The 11,732-nt window shown below is 45.2% G+C and overlaps 2 protein-coding genes across 2 annotated transcripts; one reads left to right on the forward strand and one right to left on the reverse strand.

Annotated features, from left to right (window-relative positions):
* Window positions 1-573: 573 nt before the first annotated feature.
* LOC136968337 (uncharacterized) lies at window positions 574-1,557 on the reverse strand. The gene has a single exon (XM_067262338.1). The coding sequence runs from the start codon at window positions 1,555-1,557 to the stop codon at window positions 574-576; it is 984 nt and encodes a 327-aa protein (XP_067118439.1).
* Window positions 1,558-10,287: 8,730 nt separating this feature from the next.
* LOC136968338 (uncharacterized) lies at window positions 10,288-11,184 on the forward strand. Its single transcript, XM_067262339.1, has one exon. It carries the CDS (start codon window positions 10,288-10,290, stop codon window positions 11,182-11,184), a length of 897 nt encoding a protein of 298 aa, XP_067118440.1.
* Window positions 11,185-11,732: the final 548 nt, after the last annotated feature.

Consider the following 11,732-nt stretch of genomic DNA (forward strand, 5'->3'; position numbering starts at 1 on the left):
AAATGATATTTGGAAGGCCCCTGATGGGGGCCTTATCAGATATCAAGCTGATAAGAACAGAGTTTAAAATGATTTATTAATTACTAAAAAATATTTACAATATAGGATATAAAAAGCAGTATGATAAAAATGGACAAAGTAGAAACTGCGACATGGGCATAAAAGCCAGGATTCATGACTATGGCATGAAAAGTACAGGACATGTACCAAGGGCGCACCCCAACAGCGGTCACCCATGTTTCATCTTGCCCCATGTTGACACCGCAGCCAGGTGCGCAAGTGTGGCACCGACGGTGTCGGGGCTCATACTCCAGGCGGAGGAGGAAACAACCGCGGGACTGGACACAGGTTTCCACCAAGGGGGCGCCAAGTGGCACGAGAAAGGGCACCGGTTACATGGGCTCGTAGCCTGCCAGTATAGCATGATTTGAACAAAAACAATAAAGGTCGCGACATGGGCTCAAGTTGCCAGCTGAGTGCAAAAGTACGAAAAGAAGGAGATGAGTGCGACATGGGCACAGATTTGCCAGCTATGTACAAGGCGTGGGATGGTGACAGTCCAAGGAGTTTAAGTTAGTTGCAGTTTCTGCGAGTGTCTTGGGAGTCAGCGGGGTGACTGCGGTGGTCGAGGAACTGGTGTGCAGCTCGTGGCTCGAAACCAAGGTGGCGGAGGTAGATGTAGCGGCTCCAGCGAATACTATTGCTTACCATCAGCTTGGCCATGGTTTTCGAGTAGTTTCTTTCTATGCCTAGGCGCTGGAGGACGGCGATGTTGCTGGGGTCGTATCCCCCCAGGGAGCCAACGACTAAGGCGTCGCAGAATGTATCGTAGCCTTGAGACCTGTGAAATTGGGTGAGGGCGGCATACTTGCTTGTTTTTAAGGGTCTAACCTGGTTGAAGGCATCGTCACCATTCTCGAATGGAATGGCCACGTCAATGATGGTGGCCGACTTCGTGACTTCGTTTATAGCAACGAGGTCTGGGCGGCAGTTGTCTTCGAAGCCGGGGACGCATTGGTTGCATCTGATAGTGATGTTAGGATCGTTGACGGCGCGGTAGAGCCTTCTCAGGACTGCGTTGTGTCGCTTGATGGCCAGGTGGAGATTTTTCCGGCAGTGATTAAGGACGTGGGCCAAAGTCTCCTTTGGGTAACCACATCTGCAGCATTTTGAAGACAGATTACCGAAGCGACGAAGGCCGTGTAGGGGGACCACACTGAGCCGAGCTCTGTGGATAAACCGCCAGTCGGCAAACGCAGTGTACTTACCGTCCCTTAGAAAGTGATTACTGGCAGGGTGCTGAGCGGTAAGTTTGTAGGCTTTGCCTTGGTCTGGTTTCCTCAAAAAATTGTTCAGAAGTGACTTCTTTGCCAGGTTGGTAGGAATCTTGGAGGCGGCGTGTCTCGGTATGGGGAGGCCGTTTGAGGAAATCATGATGGTATCGTCGAGCTTGACCCAAGAGATGTCCATTGTTTTCTGCAGCCTTCGGGAGGCTTTACGCAACCGTGTCCACGTGGAAGTGATGTCAGTAGGGTCATAGCCAAAGTTGTTGTCCATGGACTCTGTTTAGGTAAGTGCAGAGGTCTTCCTCTGAGGGTTTCCGGTCGGATTCTCTTGCGGACGACGCTATGCAGGAAGTTTAGTGCAATGGATTTCACCTTGGGGTCTCTAGAGGAGAGGAGGTGGACGCCGTGTGTGACCTCGCATATGTCGGAAAGGGTACTGCATCTAGTGATGTTTCCTTTATTGTGGTCGTAGGGCATGTGGACGATTTCGGCGCTAGCACGCTGCGGGAGATTCTTACACAACAGCATAATGGCAGCCTTTATTATTATTTCGCGCGGTCCTTGTCATTGACACGTATATACTTTGCGTTGGATCCCGAGCAGCAGGTGGATAGCGAGCCGCTGATATATACGACTGTATCTAGTCAGTGCGGTAAAACTGTGTACATACAAAGGGGATTGATGCGTTTACGCGACAATGGTCTTTGTTTGTAGCTCTCACAGAGGTAATACGGGTTAACTTAAACTATCTTAAACTAGCTTATAATCTAAAAGAAAATAGGAGAGGGAAGAACAAAAGGGTAAGAATAGAAGAAAAAAATGCTGGGTACCCAGTGTTTCTTTCTTGTCTGGTCTTCACTCTTGACGAAATGGGGACTTCTATCGCAGTCACTTGTAGTTGTCCTTTTCAATCGCTCCGATCAAATGAAAGAGTCTATATCGCTAAACTCTCAGTTCTTCTTGTTTTCGTCTATGTCAGTTCTTTTTCTGTAGACGACCTCGGCACTTTGTCTCGATCCGTGACGACGACCACTTTCTTTTTCGTCCGCTTCTTCTCGACGCTAGCTTCGGAATGCCTCACCCACGCTCCCTGACTTGCCTCAGGGCCTTTGTTTCACACCCTGTTTCCGGTGTTATTCTATGAAATTTCGTTCTCACCAGCCGGAAGGAAAGACCGCCAGAGAATTCGAAGAACAGACATAGAACAAAGGATTAACGAAACTTAATACTAGGCTTAACGCTACATATATATATACAACAATATGGCGTATCGCCACATATGCCCCCCCTTAAGAATCAAACTCCGTAATGCAACTTACGGTAATCTATTTTACACCCACGAAGATTATACGGGTGTTGACTTATCACATCTTTATTACTATTAACAATTTTTTTTTCGTTATTACCCTCCTGTTCTCTCGATTGGTGGTTTCCTACACCTGATCTTGGTTCTCTGTTGGGTGTCCCCATCCTCAGGTATTCATATGGATCCCCAACTTCCAATTCCTCTTCCTCGACTGGTGCTTCCCGCATTTCGCGATGTCGAGGAGCTATTCTCTTACTTTCTTTATATACTGGGGAGTAGCATAGTTTTAGGCGGTCGGTATGCACCACCAATTTTTCCTTTATACGATTACTACCAAGTTCAACTGTTACAGGGCCTAACACACGAATAATCCTATACGGCCCTAAATATTTTGGGGAAAATTTTCCCGTACCTCTCTGCTTACCCTTTCGAAGCAACCACACCTTCTGACCTTCTTTCCACACACTAATTCTTTTGCCGTCGTTTTCTCTTATTCTGTTTTTTCGGTTCCGCTTTCTCCCCAATTCGTAAGCAGTTCTCCTTAACACATTCAACTTATCTACAAATTCAGGACCTCTTTCTTGGCGTTCTACATCCCCAACATTTTCTTCTGGGAACGCGCTAGGAAAACGAGGGTCAAACCCATACAGGAGAAAGGCTGGAGATTCATTAGTCGCTGAATGGGTTGAGTTGTTGTAAGCGAACGCAGCAGGGTGAATGAAACTGTCCCAATTACGATTGTCGCCCTTTGATATCCGGGCAATAATTCCACATATGGTTTTATTAAAACGTTCGCATACGGAATTTGAGGACGGGCGATAGGCGGTCGTAACATTATGTTTAATTGTTAATTCATTACATACTCCCTGGAACAAACCAGAAGTAAAATTTGCCCCTCTGTCAGATATAATGACGTTGGGGCAACCATACCGACATATAATATGGTCAAAAATTTTATCAGCAATCTCCTGAGCAGACTGATTAGAGATGGGGATTGCTTCAGCATAGCGGGTGTAAATATCGACTATGGTTAATATGAATCTATTCCCTTTCTGGGATGTCTGAAGTGGGCCTATGATGTCTGTAGCCACTTTCTGGAGGGGAAAATCAGCGGTCTCAGTTTCTTGAAATGGGGCTCGGCCTCTGTGTAAATTATGCTGCTGGCAGGTTTTGCAGCCCCTGATTACACGCTTGACATGATTTTTTAAATTTTTTATATAGTAATATCTATCGATTATATTACATGTTTTCTCGACCCCAAGGTGGCCAGACAGGGTAGAGCTATGGAAGGACCATATCACACGATCAATCATATCTCTCCCTACACACACACGGGCCCACCTCCTAAGCCCCATTCTTCCTGGTTTTACATTCATAACAACCTCACCGTCAAGTTGGAATTCAGGCTGTTGAACACCACTTGTAACCCCTTGATTGTCAGTTCTTTTACAATTGTTACGTAACTTCATTAGGAAGTCATCTCTCTCTTGCGATTCCACTACCTGCCGCCATAGTTCCTTATTATCAATGACGTTACTGCTCACATCTTTCTCTAACTTCTTATTACCATAATCTGGCCGTGATAGTAAATCCGCAACTTCATTACGTTTTCCTTTTACGTGGTTTATCCTTACATCATAATCAGCGATCTCTGTTGACCACCTCATGATCCTTTTGTTATGGTTTCTCATATTGCCGATGAAGATCAAAGGCTTGTGATCTGTGTGCAGCTCGACTCTGTATCCAAGAATTAACGGCCTGAAGTGACGCAGCGATAATATTATGGCCAAACATTCTTTTTCGATTGTTGAGTAATTTTTCTCGGCACCTACGAATTTTCGGCTGAAATATCCCACCGGATAGAATTCACCATCCTCCCTCTGTCCTAACACTGCGCCTGCACAATAGTCCGACGCATCAGAATATAAATGAAAGGGGGACCCAAAATCTGGGTGTTTCAATAATGGGGGTTTCGATAGTATGCTTTTAAATTTTTCAAAACTATCTTGACAGTCGGCATCCCACGCAAACCTTGCATTTTTCTTAGTTAATTTAGTTAGCGGGAGCGCAAGATCTGAGAACTTAGGTACAAAGCTCCTAAAAAATCCCACCATCCCGAGAAAACTTCGCACTCCTTTCACACTACAAGGGGGTTCCAATTCGAGTATCGCCTTCATATTGTCGACATCCGGGAGTATCCCTTCCTGACTTATAACGTGGCCTAGATATTTAACTTGCCTGACAATAAAAGAACTTTTTGTGGGATGTAATTTCAAGTTCGTTTTGTCCAATGTCCCTATCACCTCATCCAGGAGAGATATGTGATCGTGGAGTGATTTAGAGAAAAGTACTATATCGTCCTGGAATACATAGCAATTTATGCCAACAAAACGGGCTCCCAACTGTGAAGAGGTATACGGGCCACACGTGTTATAGGGTTAATTTGTGTTATATCTATTCTTGTGTTGTGTAATTATTATATATTATTAAGATTAGTGTAACAATAATGGACGGCCAAGTCGGTAGTTCAATTGGCAGTAACGGAATGAGCCCCGCTCAACCTTTGGTGGTGACGGGCTTTCTAGGGATGATCCCTATATTTACGGGAACTCAGGGGGACACCGTAAATGTGAAACAGTTTTTTCGAACTATAGAAAATATTGCCCAGCTTGCCGGGTGGAATGATGAAGTCAAAGTTGCCGTCCTGCAATCGAGGCTGAAAGGAGAACCGCTGACGACATTCATGTGTCTCCTTGACCAATACCCCGGGTCGTACGAAGACATTAAGAATGACTTAATAAAGTGCTTCAAGAAAAGAGAAGCTGGAGACAAAGATATTTTGGACCAACTTTTAAGTTTAAAGCAAGGACAAAATGAATCTGTAACGGAATTTTCAATCCGCACAAAAACTCTGTTGGCAAGGGCCATTAGTGATAACGACAAATTGAGATCGTTTACGGACGATATAATTAAGGAAAGATTTGTAAAGGGACTGAAAGGTAATTTGAAGGGAAATGTATTGAGAAGGGCCCCTAAGACCCTCGAAGAGGCGTTTGTTATAGCCGAGGGCGAGGAAGCGATAGGACTTGAATGCGATCATCGTTTTGAACGTAAAAACGTAAACGTGGGGATAGAGGAAGAATCGGATGCCATAGTAGGCAAGAGCAGTGATAGGATAGTTAGGGGAAATAAAGATGACGATAGAATTAGGGAATTGGAGAAGAAAGTCGAATCACTGGTTGAGGCCGTGAATAAGATGGCGAATAGAGACGAACAGAAGAGCAAAGTTGTAGGGAAAAGGTGTTTCACGTGCGGAGAGATAGGTCATTTCGCTCGAAATTGCCCGGAACGTAGAAAAAATCATTTAAACTTGTAGAGGAGCGTAACACTGGTCAGCATAACGTTCCTTTCATAAATGTGAGACTGGCCGAAAAAGTAACTAAATCGCAAAGAGGTCTTCCGCTAGTGGTAGGAAGAATAGAAGGCGTGAAGTGTCACTTTCTTATAGATACAGGGGCGGAAAAATCTATTATAAATTCTAAGGTGATAAGGGGTATATCGAACCGGAACATAGCACGTGCAACAGCAGACGGTGAAGGCTTGGGAATCAGGGGGATAAACGGTGAAGTGACAGAGTGTGAGAAATTAATACGTGCAAAAGTGGAGTACAGGAATCAGGCGTGTAAAGTGAGGATCGCGTGTATGCTATTACCGGGACACGTAGAATACGAAGGTATTCTAGGGATGGATGTAATTGGGGAGATCTATAAGGTCATAGATAGTATGAGAGTATCCATGGAGGAGAAAACACGTGGTTGTAGCGCGTATATAGATGTACACGATGAATTGACGAGCGATTCAAATATAGTAATTAAAGGGTTAGAAGGTTTAAGTTCGGAAGAGAAGAAAAAGGTGCATGACATATTCAGAAAACACCCAGGTTGCTTCGCCGAACGCGTCGAGGAATTAACGGGTATGATAGGCGAGTCCCACAAACCGATCGTTGATCAGGACAGACCGGTAAACGTGCGGCAATATCGCATTCCCGAATGCCACTTGCCTAAGTTGAGAGAACTGACTGATGCGTACCTAAAAGCGGGGATAATCGAAGAAAGTTCGTCCGCGTGGAATTCCCCAATCCACGTCGTAGAAAAGGAAAATGGGGAGATCAGGATGACGCTCGACCTGAGGCGCGTGAATGAGGTCACTACAACCCAGGAATTCCCTATAGCCAGAGTAGACGAGATACTAAGTAAGTTTCATGGGAGCAAGTACTTCTCAGTCCTAGATTTAAAATCTGGCTATTTTCAGATAAGCTTAGATAAATCTGTTAGGCATGTTTTTGCATTTTCGACTCCCTGGGGTAAATTTCAAATGTGCCGTCTCCCGCAAGGCGCGAAGAATAGCGGGAGGTTCTTCCAGGCGGTAATGTCTAAAGTGTTAGCCCGTTTTGTTGGCATAAATTGCTATGTATTCCAGGACGATATAGTACTTTTCTCTAAATCACTCCACGATCACATATCTCTCCTGGATGAGGTGATAGGGACATTGGACAAAACGAACTTGAAATTACATCCCACAAAAAGTTCTTTTATTGTCAGGCAAGTTAAATATCTAGGCCACGTTATAAGTCAGGAAGGGATACTCCCGGATGTCGACAATATGAAGGCGATACTCGAATTGGAACCCCCTTGTAGTGTGAAAGGAGTGCGAAGTTTTCTCGGGATGGTGGGATTTTTTAGGAGCTTTGTACCTAAGTTCTCAGATCTTGCGCTCCCGCTAACTAAATTAACTAAGAAAAATGCAAGGTTTGCGTGGGATGCCGACTGTCAAGATAGTTTTGAAAAATTTAAAAGCATACTATCGAAACCCCCATTATTGAAACACCCAGATTTTGGGTCCCCCTTTCATTTATATTCTGATGCGTCGGACTATTGTGCAGGCGCAGTGTTAGGACAGAGGGAGGATGGTGAATTCTATCCGGTGGGATATTTCAGCCGAAAATTCGTAGGTGCCGAGAAAAATTACTCAACAATCGAAAAAGAATGTTTGGCCATAATATTATCGCTGCGTCACTTCAGGCCGTTAATTCTTGGATACAGAGTCGAGCTGCACACAGATCACAAGCCTTTGATCTTCATCGGCAATATGAGAAACCATAACAAAAGGATCATGAGGTGGTCAACAGAGATCGCTGATTATGATGTAAGGATAAACCACGTAAAAGGAAAACGTAATGAAGTTGCGGATTTACTATCACGGCCAGATTATGGTAATAAGAAGTTAGAGAAAGATGTGAGCAGTAACGTCATTGATAATAAGGAACTATGGCGGCAGGTAGTGGAATCGCAAGAGAGAGATGACTTCCTAATGAAGTTACGTAACAATTGTAAAAGAACTGACAATCAAGGGGTTACAAGTGGTGTTCAACAGCCTGAATTCCAACTTGACGGTGAGGTTGTTATGAATGTAAAACCAGGAAGAATGGGGCTTAGGAGGTGGGCCCGTGTGTGTGTAGGGAGAGATATGATTGATCGTGTGATATGGTCCTTCCATAGCTCTACCCTGTCTGGCCACCTTGGGGTCGAGAAAACATGTAATATAATCGATAGATATTACTATATAAAAAATTTAAAAAATCATGTCAAGCGTGTAATCAGGGGCTGCAAAACCTGCCAGCAGCATAATTTACACAGAGGCCGAGCCCCATTTCAAGAAACTGAGACCGCTGATTTTCCCCTCCAGAAAGTGGCTACAGACATCATAGGCCCACTTCAGACATCCCAGAAAGGGAATAGATTCATATTAACCATAGTCGATATTTACACCCGCTATGCTGAAGCAATCCCCATCTCTAATCAGTCTGCTCAGGAGATTGCTGATAAAATTTTTGACCATATTATATGTCGGTATGGTTGCCCCAACGTCATTATATCTGACAGAGGGGCAAATTTTACTTCTGGTTTGTTCCAGGGAGTATGTAATGAATTAACAATTAAACATAATGTTACGACCGCTTATCGCCCGTCCTCAAATTCCGTATGCGAACGTTTTAATAAAACCATATGTGGTATTATTGCCCGGATATCAAAGGGCGACAATCGTAATTGGGACAGTTTCATTCACCCTGCTGCGTTCGCTTACAACAACTCAACCCATTCAGCGACTAATGAATCTCCAGCCTTTCTCCTGTATGGGTTTGACCCTCGTTTTCCTAGCGCGTTCCCAGAAGAAAATGTTGGGGATGTAGAACGCCAAGAAAGAGGTCCTGAATTTGTAGATAAGTTGAATGTGTTAAGGAGAACTGCTTACGAATTGGGGAGAAAGCGGAACCGAAAAAACAGAATAAGAGAAAACGACGGCAAAAGAATTAGTGTGTGGAAAGAAGGTCAGAAGGTGTGGTTGCTTCGAAAGGGTAAGCAGAGAGGTACGGGAAAATTTTCCCCAAAATATTTAGGGCCGTATAGGATTATTCGTGTGTTAGGCCCTGTAACAGTTGAACTTGGTAGTAATCGTATAAAGGAAAAATTGGTGGTGCATACCGACCGCCTAAAACTATGCTACTCCCCAGTATATAAAGAAAGTAAGAGAATAGCTCCTCGACATCGCGAAATGCGGGAAGCACCAGTCGAGGAAGAGGAATTGGAAGTTGGGGATCCATATGAATACCTGAGGATGGGGACACCCAACAGAGAACCAAGATCAGGTGTAGGAAACCACCAATCGAGAGAACAGGAGGGTAATAACGAGAAAAAAATTGTTAATAGTAATAAAGATGTGATAAGTCAACACCCGTATAATCTTCGTGGGTGTAAAATAGATTACCGTAAGTTGCATTACGGAGTTTGATTCTTAAGGGGGGGCATATGTGGCGATACGCCATATTGTTGTATATATATATGTAGCGTTAAGCCTAGTATTAAGTTTCGTTAATCCTTTGTTCTATGTCTGTTCTTCGAATTCTCTGGCGGTCTTTCCTTCCGGCTGGTGAGAACGAAATTTCATAGAATAACACCGGAAACAGGGTGTGAAACAAAGGCCCTGAGGCAAGTCAGGGAGCGTGGGTGAGGCATTCCGAAGCTAGCGTCGAGAAGAAGCGGACGAAAAAGAAAGTGGTCGTCGTCACGGATCGAGACAAAGTGCCGAGGTCGTCTACAGAAAAAGAACTGACATAGACGAAAACAAGAAGAACTGAGAGTTTAGCGATATAGACTCTTTCATTTGATCGGAGCGATTGAAAAGGACAACTACAAGTGACTGCGATAGAAGTCCCCATTTCGTCAAGAGTGAAGACCAGACAAGAAAGAAACACTGGGTACCCAGCATTTTTTTCTTCTATTCTTACCCTTTTGTTCTTCCCTCTCCTATTTTCTTTTAGATTATAAGCTAGTTTAAGATAGTTTAAGTTAACCCGTATTACCTCTGTGAGAGCTACAAACAAAGACCATTGTCGCGTAAACGCATCAATCCCCTTTGTCCACCTCCTCTCCTCTAGAGACCCCAAAGTGAAATCCATTGCACTAAACTTCCTGCATAGCGTCGTCCGCAAGAGAATCCGACCGGAAACCCTCAGAGGAAGACCTCTGCACCTACCTACACAGAGTCCATGGACAACAACTTTGGCTATGACCCTACTGACATCACTCTCCACGTGGACACGGTCTGCGTAAAGCCTCCCGAAGGCTGCAGAAAACAATGGACATCTCTTGGGTCAAGCTCGACGATACCATCATGATTTCCTCAAACGGCCTCCCCATACCGAGACACGCCGCCTCCAAGATTCCTACCAACCTGGCAAAGAAGTCACTTCTGAACAATTTTTTGAGGAAACCAGACCAAGGCAAAGCCTACAAACTTACCGCTCAGCACCCTGCCAGTAATCACTTTCTAAGGGACGGTAAGTACACTGCGTTTGCCGACTGGCGGTTTATCCACAGAGCTCGGCTCAGTGTGGTCCCCCTACACGGCCTTCGTCGCTTCGGTAATCTGTCTTCAAAATGCTGCAGATGTGGTTACCCAAAGGAGACTTTGGCCCACGTCCTTAATCACTGCCGGAAAAATCTCCACCTGGCCATCAAGCGACACAACGCAGTCCTGAGAAGGCTCTACCGCGCCGTCAACGATCCTAACATCACTATCAGATGCAACCAATGCGTCCCCGGCTTCGAAGACAACTGCCGCCCAGACCTCGTTGCTATAAACGAAGTCACGAAGTCGGCCACCATCATTGACGTGGCCATTCCATTCGAGAATGGTGACGATGCCTTCAACCAGGTTAGACCCTTAAAAACAAGCAAGTATGCCGCCCTCACCCAATTTCACAGGTCTCAAGGCTACGATACATTCTGCGACGCCTTAGTCGTTGGCTCCCTGGGGGGATACGACCCCAGCAACATCGCCGTCCTCCAGCGCCTAGGCATAGAAAGAAACTACTCGAAAACCATGGCCAAGCTGATGGTAAGCAATAGTATTCGCTGGAGCCGCTACATCTACCTCCGCCACCTTGGTTTCGAGCCACGAGCTGCACACCAGTTCCTCGACCACCGCAGTCACCCCGCTGACTCCCAAGACACTCGCAGAAACTGCAACTAACTTAAACTCCTTGGACTGTCACCATCCCACGCCTTGTACATAGCTGGCAAATCTGTGCCCATGTCGCACTCATCTCCTTCTTTTCGTACTTTTGCACTCAGCTGGCAACTTGAGCCCATGTCGCGACCTTTATTGTTTTTGTTCAAATCATGCTATACTGGCAGGCTACGAGCCCATGTAACCGGTGCCCTTTCTCGTGCCACTTGGCGCCCCTTCGGTGGAAACCTGTGTCCAGTCCCGCGGTTGTTTCCTCCTCCGCCTGGAGTATGAGCCCCGACACCGTCGGTGCCACACTTGCGCACCTGGCTGCGGTGTCAACATGGGGCAAGATGAAACATGGGTGACCGCTGTTGGGGTGCGCCCTTGGTACATGTCCTGTACTTTTCATGCCATAGTCATGAATCCTGGCTTTTATGCCCATGTCGCAGTTTCTACTTTGTCCTATTTTTATCATACTGCTTTTTATATCCTATATTGTAAATATTTTTTAGTAATTAATAAATCATTTTAAACTCTGTTCTTATCAGCTTGATATCTGATAAGGCCCC

This window comes from Centruroides vittatus, unplaced genomic scaffold (assembly GCF_030686945.1).
Source record: "Centruroides vittatus isolate TY-2023 unplaced genomic scaffold, ASM3068694v2 contig_145, whole genome shotgun sequence".
Taxonomy (NCBI): Eukaryota; Metazoa; Arthropoda; class Arachnida; order Scorpiones; family Buthidae; genus Centruroides; species Centruroides vittatus.

Bases quoted from the DNA above. Each gene is read 5' to 3' on its own strand.
- LOC136968337 (XM_067262338.1), bottom strand. From the start codon at position 1,557: ATGGACAACAACTTTGGCTATGACCCTACTGACATCACTTCCACGTGG.
- LOC136968338 (XM_067262339.1), top strand. From the start codon at position 10,288: ATGGACATCTCTTGGGTCAAGCTCGACGATACCATCATGATTTCCTCA.